The following is a 16701-nucleotide window of genomic DNA, read 5'->3' on the forward strand; positions in this document are numbered from 1 at the left end:
GAGAGAGACAGGGATAAGGGAGTGAGAGAGAGAGAGACAGGCAGAAGGGAGAGAGAGAGAGAGACAGGAAGAAGGGAGAGAGAGAGACAGGGAGAATGAGAAGTTCTGAGAGCAGAGGAAGGCTGTCCCAAGTGAAGCACCACTGTCTGTCGCTAGTCCTCCAGCCCTGCAGAGCAGAGCTCAAGTTCAGCTGTCATGTTAAAAGGTCAGGATCAGGGTCGTGGCTAGGGCTGTTATGACTTGTGACACACCGGCAGTCAAAATCTACATGACTGTTTAGTCACGGTAATTAGGCTTCTCCAAGCTCTGATGCTGCTGATGGTCATTAGTAGCCTACCAAGCTTGCTAACTGCCTGGTATTCAGCACTCCACGGGGACAAACGTCCTCCATTTGCTATTTAAGTGCATAGATGACATGTATTTGTTTCTCCTGCCCCTGTTTCAAGAAAGGTGCATGATAATGGTCCATTCTAAATCACATCACCTTTCACACATATATTATTTAGTATACGCAAACACAAGAATAGTGTGATGGGTGACAATATTAGCCTATCACGTGTGAATTATATATTATCTCTTGTGAATGATACCCAGCTTGAGGTAATAAGCAGCGCGTGCCTTTCTTTGCGACTTTTTCAAATCATAGTCGCACACCTCATTTGGCCTAGACCATAGGCCTATACGGTGCCTTCGGAAAGTATTCAGACCCCTTGACATTTTTCCACTTTTTGTTACGTTACAGCCTTATTCTAAAATGGATTAAATAAAGCATGTTCCTCAGCAATCTACACACAACATCCCATAATGACAAAGCAGAAAATGTTTTTTTTTTTTTTTTTTTTTTTGCACATTTATTGAAAACATAATACTGAAATAGCCCTTTTCTATGAGACTCGAAATTGAGCTCAGGTACATCCTATTTCCATTGATCATCCATGAGATGTTTCTACAACTTGATTGGAGTCCACCTGTCGTAGATTCAATTGATTGGACATGATTTGGAAAGGCACAGACTTGTCTATATAGGATTCCAAAAACCAAGCCATGAGGTCAATATAATTGTCCGTAGAGCTCAGAGACAGGATTGTGTCGAGGCACAAATCTGGGGAAGGGTATCAAAACATTTCTGCAGCATTGAAGGTCCCCAAGAACACAGTTGCCTCCAGCATTCTTAAATGGAAGAAGTTTGGAAACACCAAGACTCTTTCTAGAGCTGACTGCTCAGCCAAACAGCAATCAGGGAGGTGACCAAGAACCTGATGGTCACTCTGACAGAGCTCTAGAGTTCCTCTGGGGAGATGGGAGAACCTTCCAGAAAGGATAACCATCTCTGCAGCACTCCACCAATCAGGCCTTTATGGTAGATGACAGTCCTATTGAAGTTTGCCAAAAGGCACCTAAAGACTATCAGACCATGAGAAACAAGACCCTCCAGTTTTTTTTCAGTCCACAATGTTTATCTTTCATCACATATGAATAGATCATGATAGATCATAAAGTAATGGCTTTTGCGGCAAGTTAATACCGCTAGACAGTTCTGGTAATGATTGAAATAACAGCTCCCCTTGAGAGTACGTTGGAGATGTTGATGCTGCTCCTGCTGCTGCTGATGACGATCATGATGCTCATATTGTGATAACGATGATAGTACTGCTAATGACGCTGGAAATTCTGACATATTTTCTTCTCCTTTCATGTGTAGATTCATCAGGTCAGGTGACCTCATCTCCACTGAGCTCTCCCACGTCCCATCGGGGCATGCACCCATCCCTGCTCAACCCGTCCTCCATGGGGCCCTCAGGCTCCTTGCACTCTCCCATCAGCACCCTGAGTTCTCCCATGAACGGCCTGGGCTCGCCCTTTTCTGTCATCAACTCCCCCATGGGCCCACACTCCATGTCCTCGCCCGGCATGGGCTACGGCCCCAGTGTCAGCCCCCAGGTAAGGCCTGTCACAGATTCACACACACACTGATACCTGTATATCACACACACATGGACACACACACACACACCTGCCCAAGACACAGACAACCGTCATAGGCATTCAACTGTCCCTAGTACTGGACCCTGTGATAACGTGGTAGGCCCTTCCATGACCCTCTATTTTTCAAAGTTTGATCTTTCACTCTCTTTTCCCCCCAGACCTAATCTTTCCACTCTCTCTCAACCCATCCTGTTCTCTTCCCCTTTTTCTCAACATCCTAATCTTTCCACTCTCTCTCAACCCATCCTGTTCTCTTCCCCTTTTCTCAACATCCTAATCTTTCCACTCTCTCTCAACCCATCCTGTTCTCTTCCCCTTTTTCTCAACATCCTAATCTTTCCACTCTCTCTCAACCCATCCTGTTCTCTTCCCCTTTTTCTCAACATACTTCTCTCTCCCCTTTGCTATCTGGCTTCTTCCCTTATTTCTCACTCTGATTTGTACTTTCATTCTCTCTCTCTCTCTCTCTCTCTCTCTCTCTCTCTCTCTCTCTCTCTCAATTCACTTCAAAGGGCTTTATTGGCAACATGACGAACTCATCAGTCTATTCTGGCAGCTTCTTTAAATAGTACCCGCAAAACACCAGTCTCAACGTCAACAGTGAAGAGGCGACTCCGGGATGCTGGCCTTCTAGGCAAAGTTGCAAAGAAAAAGCCTAATCTCAGACTGACCAATAAAAAGAAAAGATTAAGATGGGCAAAAGAACACAGACACTGGACAGAGGAACTCTGCCTAGAAGGCCAATATCCCGGAGTCGCCTCTTCACTGTTGACGTTGAGACTGGTGTTTTGCGGGTACTATTTGAACGGGGGCTGGGATAAAACAAAATGTTAAACAATATACAAATATAGGACAAAACACACATCACGACAAGAGAGACAACACAATGCGACATCAAGAGAGACCTAAGACAACAACATAGCAAGAGAGCAACACACCATGACAACAACATGGTAGCAACACAACATGGCAGCAGCAGAACATGGTAGCAGCACAAAACACGGTACAAACATTATTGGGCACAGACAACAGCACAAAGGGCAAGAAGGCAGAGACAACAATACATCACGCGAAGCAGCCACAACTGTCAGTAAGAGAGTGTCCATGATTGAGTCTTTGAATGAAGAGATTGAGCGAAAACTGTCCAGTTTGAGTGTTTGTTGCAGCTCGTTCCAGTCGCTAGCTGCAGCGAACTGAAAAGACGAACGACCCAGGGATGTGTGTACTTTGGGGACCTTAAACAGAATGTGACTGGCAGAACGGGTGTTGTATGTGGGGGAAAATGGAATAGACAATAAACAAAAGGGAAATGAACAAGGGAAACATTAGTAAACATTAGTAAAACAAAAGTTCTCTCTCTCTCTCTCTCTCTCTCTCTCTCCCTCTCCCTCTCTCTCTCTCTCTCTCTCTCTCCCTCTCTCTCTCTCCCTCTCTCTCTCTCTCTCTCTCTCTCTCTCTCTCTCTCTCCCTCTCTCTCTCTCTCTCTCTCTCTCTCTCTCTCTCTCTCTCTCTCTCTCTTGTTCCATCTATAAGCACCCAAGTTTCTTTGGTGGTGAAGAAAATACAATGCTTTCTTTCCGTGGCCCAGTTTCCTTTCAAAGCCATATCAAAAAATGTAAAAGTTTGCCTAAAATGCACTAACACCCTTTATGTATTTGCTAAACATCTTTTTAAATAGAGAGTCAGCAATGTGCTGTTATTGGGGATGGTGTTCTCTGGTTTTGCAGGGCTTTTCACTGTGTTCTGAACCAAAGCGCCCCATGTGAAATGGACTTACTGTGGATTAAGGGCACAATTAAGAGAGGGCCTGATTCTGGATTCTTCTTCCATTGCTAGAAAGAAAGCCTCACTCCCCCCAGCCCCCTTCCTCTCCTCCACTTTTCAGTTCCTGTGCTTTCATCTGCACTGTGGACTCGATCCTAGTGTGGCCTGTTCAATATGCAGGGTGAATATAATTGTTTGGTAGCAACGGTTACTGTTGATTTAGCTCAGATCCGTGTCAATTTTAAAGAATGTATGAGAGAACGTTTGACTGATATTTTCTTTGATAGGATTGAGCTTCAACATGCACTTACCTCCTTCACTCACCTCCTTCACTCAGAGATGAACCAGAGATGAACCAGAGTGTGGAAGCTGGTGAGGGTGGAGGGTGGAATCTGACTGGTAAGGAGGGGCGGCAGGGTAGCCTAGTGGTTAAAGCATTGGACTTCAAACCCCCGAGCAAGTTCAAACCCCCGAGCTGACAAGGTACAAATCTGTCGTTCTGCCCCTGAACAGGCAGTTAACCCACTGTTCCTAGGCCGTCATTGAAAATAAGAATTTGTTCTTAACTGACTTGCCTGGTTAAATAAAGGTAAAAATAAATAAAAATGGTGACTGCAGTTGGTTGGTGAGAGTTCATCATGTTGAAGGTTGGTTCTGACTGGTGAGGGTGGTAGCTGGCTGACGAGGGTGGTGGCTACAGTTGGTGAGAGAGGGTGGTAGCTGGCTGACTAGGGTGGTGGCTACAGTTGGTGAGAGAGGGTGGTGGCTGGTGGGTGGTGGCTACAGGTGGTGAGAGGCAGGTTGGAGGGTTAAAGATGGTAGCATGGCCCTGCGGTCACGAGGCACGGCTTTTCTGAAGGAAGGTGATTTGAGTCAGACGGCAGATGCCACTTATTCTCAACACTCGGCTGACTGGTTGTTTTCAGGACGAGATCACCACTCTCTGGGCCCTCTGAATTTAACCTCCCAGGATCTGGAACAAGCCCCCCCACCTGCTACCTCCCACACATACATTACACTGGACAGACACACATATACATACATTACACTGGACAGACACACATATTCATACAGTACATACAGTACACTGGACAGACACACATATACATACAGTACATACAGTACACTGGACAGACACACATATTCATACAGTACACTGGACAGACACACATATTCATACAGTACATACAGTACACTGGACAGACACACATATTCATACAGTACATACAGTACACTGGACAGACACACATATTCATACAGTACACTGGACAGACACACATATTCATACAGTACATACAGTACACTGGACAGACACACATATTCATACAGTACATACATTACACTGGACAGACACACATATACATACATTACACTGGACAGACACACATATACATACATTACACTGGACAGACACACATATTCATACAGTACATACAGTACACTGGACAGACACACATATTCATACTGTACATACAGTACACTGGACAGACACACATATACATACAGTACACTGGACAGACACACATATACATACATTACACTGGACAGACACACATATACATACATTACACTGGACAGACACACATATTCATACTGTACATACAGTACACTGGACAGACACACATATTCATACTGTACATACAGTACACTGGACAGACACACATATACATACAGTACATACAGTACACTGGACAGACACACATATACATACAGTACATACAGTACACTGGACAGACACACATATTCATACTGTACACTGGACAGACACACATATACATACAGTACATACAGTACACTGGACAGACACACATATACATACAGTACATACAGTACACTGGACAGACACACATATTCATACATTACACTGGACAGACACACATATTCATACTGTACATACAGTACACTGGACAGACACACATATTCATACAGTACACTGGACAGACACACATATTCATACAGTACATACAGTATACTGGACAGACACACATATTCATACAGTACACTGGACAGACACACATATTCATACAGTACATACAGTACACTGGATAGACACATATTCATACTGTACATACAGTACACTGGACAGACACACATATTCATACATTACACTGGACAGACACACATATTCATACTGTACACTGGACAGACACACATATTCATACTGTACATACAGTACACTGGACAGACACACATATTCATACAGTACATACAGTACACTGGACAGACACACATATTCATACTGTACATACAGTACACTGGGCAGACACACATATTCATACAGTACATACAGTACACTGGACAGACACACATATACATACAGTACATACATTACACTGGACAGACACACATATTCATACTGTACATACAGTACACTGGGCAGACACACATATTCATACATTACACTGGACAGAAACACATATTCATACAGTACATACAGTATACTGGACAGACACATATTCATACAGTACACTGGACAGACACACATATTCATACAGTACATACAGTACACTGGACAGACACACATATTCATACATTACACTGGACAGATACACATATTCTTACAGTACATACAGTACACTGGACAGACACACATATTCTTACAGTACATACAGTACACCGGACAGACACACATATTCTTACAGTACATACAGTACACTAGACAGACACACATATTCTTACAGTACATACAGTACACTGGACAGACACACATATTCATACAGTACATACAGTACACTGGACAGACACACATGGCTAGACTGTAAACTCTCCTTCCAGACTCATATCAAACATCTCCAATCGAAAATCAAATCAAGAGTCGGCTTTCTATTTCTATTCCACAACAAAGCCTCCTTCACTCACGCCGCCAAACTTACCCTAGTAAAACTGACTATCCTACCGATCCTCGACTTCGGCGATGTCATTTACAAAATTGCTTCCAACACTCTACTCAGCAAACTGGATGCAGTTTATCACAGTGCCATCCGTTTTGTCACTAAAGCACCTTATACCACCCACCACTGCGACCTGTATGCTCTAGTCGGCTGGCCCTCGCTACATATTCGTCGCCAGACCCACTGGCTCCAGGTCATCTACAAGTCCATGCTAGGTAAAGCTCCGCCTTATCTCAGTTCACTGGTCACGATGGCAACACCCATCCGTAGCACGCGCTCCAGCAGGTGTATCTCACTGATCATCCCTAAAGCCAACACCTCATTTGGCTGCCTTTCGTTCCAGTTCTCTGCTGCCTGTGACTGGAACGAATTGCAAAAATCGCTGAAGTTGGAGACTTTTATCTCCCTCACCAACTTCAAACATCTGCTATCTGAGCAGCTAACCGATCGCTGCAGCTGTACATAGTCTATCGGTAAATAGCCCACCCATTTTTACCTACCTCATCCCCATACTGTTTTTATTTATTTACTTTTCTGCTCTTTTGCACACCAATATCTCTACCTGTACATGACCATCTGATCATTTATCACTCCAGTGTTAATCTGCAAAATTGTAATTATTCGCCTACCTCATGCCTTTTGCACACAATGTATATAGACTCCCCCCTTTTTTTTTTCCTACTGTGTTATTGACTTGTTAATTGTTTACTCCATGTGTAACTCTGTGTTGTCTGTTCACACTGCTATGCTTTATCTTGGCCAGGTCGCAGTTGCAAATGAGAACTTGTTCTCAACTAGCCTACCTGGTTAAATAAAGGTGAAATAAAAAAAAATATTCTTACAGTACATACAGTACACTGGACAGACACACATATTCTTACAGTACATACAGTACACTGGACAGACACACATATTCTTACAGTACATACAGTACACTGGACAGACACACATATTCTTACAGTACATACAGTACACTGGACAGACACACATATTCTTACAGTACATACAGTACACTGGACAGACACACATATTCTTACAGTACATACAGTACACTGGACAGACACACATATTATGAAGATATCAAAGTGTCACCAACAAAAAGGTCAACAATAGACCCATAGCAAATGTAGAATATGGCATTAATTTCTCACATGTATATGGCACCTTTCAGTAGTGCTCAAAACATGCCATTCCATGTAACGCAGCATTTATTCAACTTGAATCAATGAGCCCAATCAGTCCTCCATGACAACAAAATCATAAACAACAGAGCAGGGCTGGCTAATAAGTCCTTAGTTTTGGGGTCATGCTCAGGTAAAATACTTTGGCTAATCTATACTTCCATATTTCCAAGTCTTATTCTTGAAGATAAAGGTGTATAACATGTATTGGAGTGACTGGGATTCTGATAGACTGATAGAATTACATTTGAACGTAACCTAACAATAACAGGGATTGCTGAGGGACGTGGCACGGGACAGGAGAGTATGTAATACTGTAATTCACTGGCTTTTTTAAGTCAACCATCTTGTCTTCCAGCCGCCAAACCACATGTAGAAGATGAGCCTGTCCTTAAGACTATTGACATGTTACAGTTAGCTGTCAGAGTCAAACCCGCATGGACCAGAACCAGAACCAAGGAACACCGAGTGACAGACTGTGGCTCTGGACCTCGAGCCCAAAGCTGCGGGTGGTATCACAGTCTTACTGCCCTTTTTCATCTCATTTTGTATTTTTTTTAGCAACACCCAGTTTAGTATGTCTGTGTTTAGACTGACATTCATTCAGTGAGTCGGCTGTTTGCACTGTATATTGTCTCAGATTAGAATAGCATCTCCATTGTTCCAAGGGGCCACACATGACGCCAAGGCGAAATTCCTCTCTGTCTTTCTTTAAGTGGTTTTTCTCTTTTATTCCGGTCTTACTAGAATGATCCCCCCCCTCCCTTTCTGGAATGTTCTGGGCAATATCTCTTGGGGAGGTTAGTCGGGGGAGCAGCTGACCACAGCCTTGCCCATTAGAATTAGTCCGGCCCTGTTCTGAGTCTGAGACGCTGATGCTCCAACCATCGCTCTATCACAGCCACCACAATGTCCCAGCAGCTGGAACAGATTACAGAGAACTGGAACTAATTTTACACTTACAATGACAATGGAGAATGCTGTCTGGCTGTTGTTTCTGCTGAAAGGCATCCTCTGTCATCCGAAACCAGTGCCCGGATACCGAGCACTTTCTATTTCATTTGGAAAATCAAAGACTCCTGGCTCCGTTTCTTTGACCTCTGCTCCCCTGTTCTGCACGACTCTCAGTGTAAAGCCTGTTGTGTGTGTTTTTGGAGCTGAGCTCCATGGCTAGACTAATGCCAAAATGGTGTAAATGTTTCACAAGAAATGGAATGCTCATAATAAGGTATGAATGAGCCTGCAGTGATGTCATGGGTCCGTTTGGGTACGTCTTGTTTAGGTGAGGGTCGCTAGGAGACTGAAACACAACTGGCGGCTCTAATACATTATATATGGAGTGGGGGAGAGCAGAGTGGACCAGTCCCTTCCTGTGTGGGAGTAATAAAGCTCCACTCCACTGTGCTGCTTTTTGATGAGAGCTGGTGTAGGCACCAGCCACGCTTTATGACATCATGGTGCCATGGTCCTAATTGGGCACACAATGGAGCCGTGTGGAGAGCCCCAGGAGAGCAGTTACCATCGCCTCTGCTACGTCAATCACTCCAAATGGGCAGGCCAATATGATTTTACCCCAAGGTCGTCTCTGATAGCAATTACCTGAGCTTTTCTGCTTCTCTCCGTGTGCGTACAGGGTAATGGCAGCTACGTACGAATCTTACCCCATTTACTTGAGCTCACACCTGGTCCAGAGTCTCAGAGTTCAGAGCTCAGAGCTCAGTGATTGAGTTGAATCCCTAAACAAGATTCAGTGTACATGCAGGATTATGGTTAATGCTAATGTGTCTACCTCCTGCCTCTATAGAGGTCTCAGTGGAGGCCAGCTGTGTTCCAGGCTACTCTGAGGGGAAGAAACCACAACACGGGTTTGATTTCACATCCCGGCCCCCGAGGCTCCTGTTATTGAAATGGCTCAGGGGGCAATGCATTTATTTTAAACCTACCCATTCAGTTGCGTCTGGTGGTATGGTCTTACAACTTAAAACCGCAGAGACAGTCTCCCCCCATTGCACACATACATACTCACACACATAAACACACACACACGCATACTCTGACTCTTCCCTTCCTCCTAAATCCCTTGACACCCAGACCCCTCAACCCACCTGTGAAGTTGGTCTCCAAACTCTGCAAATCCCCAATGGGCCAGCACAACAACCACATCACACACACACACATTACCTCACGTGCCTTAAATGGCTCTTAAAGTGAATGCTTATAGGCACAGTTCCTCCAAAAACAGAAATAAGCTCCTCTTAAAAAACTTTCAACCAGACCCCAAAAAAACGTAAAGAACTGCAGTTTTCATCAACATTTTCCCAGCCGTCTGTAACTAGGAAGTGGGTGGTATAGACCAGGATGCTGTAGTCAAGCTGTCGCCTTGTCTCAGACTGATTCATGCAGGCTCTAATGAAGAAAATGTGTCGTTTTATGTTATTTCACATTCGTAAGTGAGCCTTGAGTCTGTGGGAAGAGGGAACAGCGAGAACAGATCGAGTTTCCAACCGATTGTTTTCAGCAGCGATTAATTTATACTGGGACTTTTAACCCCGAAAATGCTATTTCATTCTTTGTGTATAGTCATCCTTACTATCCCTACAGTTGATAGATGGGCAGATAAAAGGAGAAATTGGACCAACTGTATCGTCAGGTGTGTCCTTCAATTAGACTTTATTAGGTTTGTTTCATAGGATTAGCAGTTATTTCAAACACATGACTTTGTATTGCATTAGCTGAACACTGAATAGTATGGGATTTCTTTGTGACTTGTCATGTCAGTATTCATTGATTTAACCCCCCGGATAAGACATGGCCTTAGTGTTGCTTGTTAATTGCTGAAGCTTTGGTTTGGTTGTAATTCAATGCGACACTGGCGTAAGATCATTCCATCCATGTTTCCCTTGTAGACTACAGTACAGTCCTCATTCAGATTGACCTTTACCCTGTAAACTGTTCCAGTGAAGTTGGAGACCATTTTGTTCTGTAAGCCTCAAGGCCCATGGAAACAGTCACCTTTCATCATATGTGACCTCTATGTTGAAAGGTTAACCAGGCTCTTTAGGTTGAGTAGAATCAACTTGCTCCCGAGTGGTGCAGCAGTCTAAGGCACTGCATCTCAGTGTTGGAGGTGTCACTAAAGACACTCTGGTTTGAATCCAGGCTGTATCACAACCGGCTGTGATTGAGAGTCCCATAGGTCGGCGCACAATTAGCCCAGCGTTGACCAGGTTTGGCCGGGGTAGGCTGTCATTGTAAATAATAATTTGTTCGTAACTGACTTGCCAAGATAAATAAACAAAAAATATCTGACTCAAACTCTCTCCCTCATAGAATTTTCTCATCAGTCAGTGACAGGTCTTTGGTTTTGAGTTGCAGAGATTTTTAAAATGACAATCCCCCATTCCTTATCAAGCAGGTCCAATCCATTCCTGAGAAATGATTTGGGAGACATTTTGGTAAAACGTTGCTTCATAATGTGGATATTATTATGTGGTTTATGATTTGATTGTTATTTGTTATGATGTTATTTATTGGTTCACGATCAAAATTGCTTTTATCTTAATTATCATTTGGTTTATTATTATGCCTTAAATCTGTTATGAAGTAGGCCCAGAGTTGGTTGCCAATACGTTATGGGTTGGTTGCCAATACGTTATGGGTTGGTTGCCAATACGTTATGGGTTGGTTGCCAATACGTTATGGGTTGGTTGCCAATACGTTATGCGTTGGTTGCCAATACGTTATGGGTTGGTTGCCAATACGTTATGCGTTGGTTGCCAATGTGATATTATTAAGTTGATTGTCTGTTATTATTACCTAATCATCAGCTGATGATAGGTTTGTGAACATCATGTGATCACATCGTGTGATAAGGGTTAAAGTGCTGACTCGCTGTAGAAGAGAGAGAGAGGCTGAAAGAAAAAGGGAGGAAGAGAGAGAAGGGACAAATACGGAGCTCTCTCTCTTCCTCACAGAGTGACTGAGAAAGAAAGAGAGAGAGAGAGAGAGAGAGAGAGAGAGAGAGAGAGAGAGAGAGAGAGAGAGAGAGAGAGACCGACGGGACAAGAGTATGACTAGCTGCATTGGGAAAGCTGCTGATTCAGGAGTACACCATACGGTACCTGCCCACAGGAGGAGGCCATGTCTCCTATGATAACAAGCCTGACTAACAAACATCTGATTCTGCCACACTGAGGTGAGACACCAGCAGGAGGCCTGCATGTCTATTCCCTAGACCATGTTACAATGCTCTCTCCATTACATTCTCATAACAACATTATGCTGATAGACTGCAGCTCACTTTTTCACATCTACAAAGTTCTGTTGGAAAACCTCTGGCACTATCATATTCATTGTGGCAGTATACATGACAAGAATAGTGTGTGTGTGTGTGTGTGTGTGTGTGTGTGTGTGTGTGTGTGTGTGTGTGTGTGTGTGTGTGTGTGTGTGTGTGTGTGTGTGTGTGTGTGTGTGTGTGTGTGTCAGATAGGTGTCCTTCAGAGTTGTAACACTGCAGTACTTGATCCCAAAGGGTGACTTGTGGTTAGCATTCCCTAAATGCCTCAGGATAGGTTCAAGCTAAACACACCTCCTGTGTGAAACGCTGACCTCATGCGTGAAACGCTCTCCTACTGACCACAAAGGTACTTTTTTCTTAAAAATGTAGTATTGTGGGGGAGAAAGAATCCAGGGCCCGGTTTCCCCAATAGCGATGGAACTAAGAGTGTTTCAACAATGCATTTTCCTACAACGGTCGAGATGTAACATGCTTCTCCAAAAGCACAAAGAGCATGGTTACTAAGTGTGTCATTGAGTGTGTGTCGATACTGATAGAATCGAAAGAAAGGGAACGCTGCTGTCGGATCAGCCTTCTCCATTCAAATCTTACCTTAACATTAGAATTATTTCACAATACTGACGATGGATCAGCACCTAGGACCTAGAGAGAGATTACCACCTACGGCTTATTCTAATACTTACTAAATCACTGCTTTGCCACATCATTGGGCACATGTTAGGCTACACATCATGAAATATACAGGCAAATTACAGACACTAGTCTACAAGTAGCAAAATATAACTAAATTGAGAGAGAGAGATAAACCATTTGATTCTATGTTTAGTGGAGATCTTCTGTCTATAAGTGATGTGGGAGGGCAAAAAAGCCTCTACACTGAACAAAAATATAAACACAACATGTAAAGTGTTGGTCCCATGTTTCATGAGCTGAAATAAAAGACCAGAAATGTTCTATACACACAAAAAGTTTATTTCTCTAAAATCTTGTGGACAAATTTGTTTACATCTCTGTTCGTGAGAATTTTTCCTTTGTCAAGATAATCCATCCAACTGACAGGTGTGACATGTCAAGAAGCTGATTAATAAACAGCATTGTTACACAGGTGCACCTTGTGCGGGGGACAATAAATGGCCACTCCAAAATGTGCAGTTTGGTCACACAACACAATTTGGGATGCTCTGGATCGACGTGTAAGACAGTGTGTTCCAGTTTCCGCCAATATCCAGCGACTTCGCACAGCCATTGAAGAGGAGTGGGACAACATTCCACGGGCCACAATCAACAGCCTGATCAACTCTATGCTGCATGAGGCAAATGGTGAGGCAAATATCAGCAGGAAGTGAGTTCAGAGGTCACAAGTTCTATTGGGGTTATCAGAATGTTAAATCACTAACTCTACACACGTCTAACTGTTCCCGAACGGCTGGTGTTTAAGATTTGTTGTCTGTCAGACTGAGATTTGTGTCTATTTGTATCCAGTGGTCAATTCCTCCACTTTGCAGAAGCAGACATGTCAGCTTTGGCCAGCTTTAATGTTGGGGTTTAGCCTTGCAAATTAGCAATTTATTAAAACCAAACTTCAGTTGATTGCTCACTAGCAAGTCCTACTTCAGCAAGGAATCTGGTTTACTAGTGGAAAGAAAATTGAGCAATCCTGGCATTGGCTTTCTGCACTTATTAATATTTTTGTCCAACACATATAACGGGGGTGTTATGAAAGAATACTGTGAGTCTCATAACTTCTACTAAAGTAAAATAAAGGTGCCCTTCAACTGTTAGACACTGGAGTTACACTTGGGTGTTGAACATTGAGAAGTGGTGCAGTGGGATTTTATGTATTCCTTTGATATGTATTTATGAGCAAAGTCTGTGCTCAGACTCAGTGAAATGAGCTAAGCAGTCTTAAGCAGGGGCCTCTAATGTCTCCCTTGTTCTTTTCTACTCTTTTCAATGCATGGTGGAGGGAGGTTTTTATAGTTCTGTGTGCCATCATAACATATTTAAGCAATAATCTACGCACTCATACACTACACTATGTACACACTCATACACTACACTATGTACACACTCATACACTACACTATGTACACACTCATACACTACACTATGTACACACTCATACACTACACTATGTACACACTCATACACTACACTATGTACACACTCATACACTACACTATGTACACACTCATACACTACACTATATACACACTCATACACTACACTATGTACGCACTCATACACTACACTATGTACACACTCATACACTACACTATGTACACACTCATACACTACACTATATACACATTCATACACTACACTATGTACACACTCATACACTACACTATGTACACACTCATACATTACACTATGTACACACTCATACACTACACTATGTACACACTCATACACTACACTATGTACACACTCATACACTACACTATGTACACACTCATACACTACACTATGTACGCACTCCGCTACAGTGAAAATAAACCATTTACACAAACAGCATGACTCCTAACTCCTAGAATGCTGAAGACCACCTTCAAAAAGACAGTATACCATGGGTATGACAAAACATGTGTTTTTACTGTTCTAATTACGTTGGTAAGCAGTTTATAATAGCAATAAGGCCCGAGGGGGTGTGGTATATGGCCAATATCCGCCGTGTTGCGTTGTGCCTAAGAACAGCCCTTAGCCGGGGTATGTTGGCCATATACCACACCTCCTCGGGCCTTATTGCTATTATAAACTGCTTACCAACGTAATTAGAACAGTAAAAACACATGTTTTGTCATACCCATGGTATACTGTCTTTTTGAAGGTGGTCTTCAGCATTCTAGGAGTAAGGAGTCATGCTGTTTGTGTAAATGGTTTATTTTCACTGTAGCGGAGTGCGTACATAGTGTATTTCATTGTGGCATTGAAACCACTGAAATAAGTCTCCCAATCCCACTATAACTAGAGGTGTTGTTACAGAGAGAGCAAACTGTCAACTCCTGATTTTAAGAGAGAGAGAGAGCGAGATAGTAAGGGGAATGTTGAAAAGTTCAGACAATACCCTGTGTTTGAATCAGAACCTATACAGTCTGGTTTACTGTGAGGAGACATAGATACGGTCCAGTGCAGCTGTGCTGGCACACAGAGGAGAGGAGAATGAAAGGAGAGGAGAGGAGAGGAGAGGAGAGCACACTCAGCCAGTTCAGTCAGCATCAGAAAGGAGAATGAACAGAGAGAAATAGAGAGAGAGAGATCAGTTCCATGTGTAGAATGTAAGTTCCATGTGTAGAATGTAACAGTCTGGAACACACTAACACCTCAGCTGTGCTCAAGGTACTAATCAAATGTCCCTTACCACCCATTGCATAACATGGGCCATAACATCAGAGCATTTACTGGGCCAGCAGTAAAGCCACACCTTCCACTCAATCAGACACCTGCTACCTGCAGGGTCTACAGTCAATCACGGACTATAAAAGGAAAACCAGCTCCATCGCAGACCAGGATGTCTTGCTCCCAGACAGACTAAAGAACTTCTTTGCTCGCTTTGAGGACACTACAGTGCAACTGACACGGCCCGCTACCAAAACCTGCGGGCTCTCCTTCACTGCAGCCGACGTGAGCAAAACATTTAAACGAGTCAACCCTCGCAAGGCTGCAGGCCCAGATGGCATCCCCAGCCACGTCCTCAGAGCATGCGCAGACCAGCTGGCTGGTGTGTTTGCGGACATATTCAATCAATCCTTATCCCAGTCTGCTGTTCCCACATGCGTCAAGAGGGCCACCATTGTTCCTGTTCCCAAGAAAGCCAAGGTAACTGAGCTAAATGACAACCGCCCCGTAGCAATCACTTCCGTCATCATGAAGTGCTTTGAGAGACTAGTCAAGGTCCATATCACCTCCACCCTACCTGACATCCTAGACCCACTCCAATTTGCTTACCACACCATCAGGTCCACAGACGACGCAATCACAATCACACTGCCCTAACCCATCTGGACAAGAGGAATGCCTATGTGAGAATGCTGTTCATCGACTACAGCTCAGCATTTAACACCATAGTACCCTCCAAACTCGTCATCAAGCTCGAGATCCTGGGTCTCGACCCCGCCCTGTGCAACTGGGTCCTGGACTTCCTGACGGGCCGCCCCCAGGTGGGGCCCCACAAGGGTGCGTTCTCAGCCCTCTCCTGTACTCTGTTCACCCACGACTGCGTGGCCATGCACGCCTCCAACTCAATCATCAAGTTTGCAGACGACACTACAGTGGTAGGCTTGATTACCAACAACGACGAGACGACCTACAGGGAGGAGGTGAGGGCCCTCAGAGTGTGGTGTCAGGAAAATAACCTCACACTCACCGTCAACAAAACAAAGGAGCTGTTCGTGGACTTCAGGAAACAGCAGAGGGAGCACCCCCCTATCCACATTGAAGGGACAGTAGTGGAGAGGGTAGTAAGTTTTAAGTTGCTCTGCGTACACATCACGGACAAACTGAATTGGTCCACCCACACACAGACAGTGTGGTGAAGAAGGCGCAGCAGCGCCTCTTCCACCTCAGGAGGCTGAAGAAATTC

At 43.8% G+C, this 16701-nt stretch overlaps 1 protein-coding gene across 5 annotated transcripts in view; it reads left to right on the forward strand.

The window, feature by feature from the left end:
- LOC115146915 (retinoic acid receptor RXR-alpha-A-like) overlaps nucleotides 1–16701 on the forward strand; it is a 169258-nt gene that overhangs the window by 97222 nt on the left and 55335 nt on the right. For all 5 annotated transcript variants that reach the window (XM_065004809.1, XM_065004806.1, XM_065004807.1 and 2 more), the window contains one exon: nucleotides 1703–1941. In XM_065004809.1, the coding sequence (XP_064860881.1) occupies nucleotides 1703–1941 (239 nt within the window). The remainder of the gene's footprint in view (nucleotides 1–1702; nucleotides 1942–16701) is intronic.

Source organism: Oncorhynchus nerka, linkage group LG19 (assembly GCF_034236695.1).
Source record: "Oncorhynchus nerka isolate Pitt River linkage group LG19, Oner_Uvic_2.0, whole genome shotgun sequence".
NCBI classification, from domain to species: Eukaryota; Metazoa; Chordata; class Actinopteri; order Salmoniformes; family Salmonidae; genus Oncorhynchus; species Oncorhynchus nerka.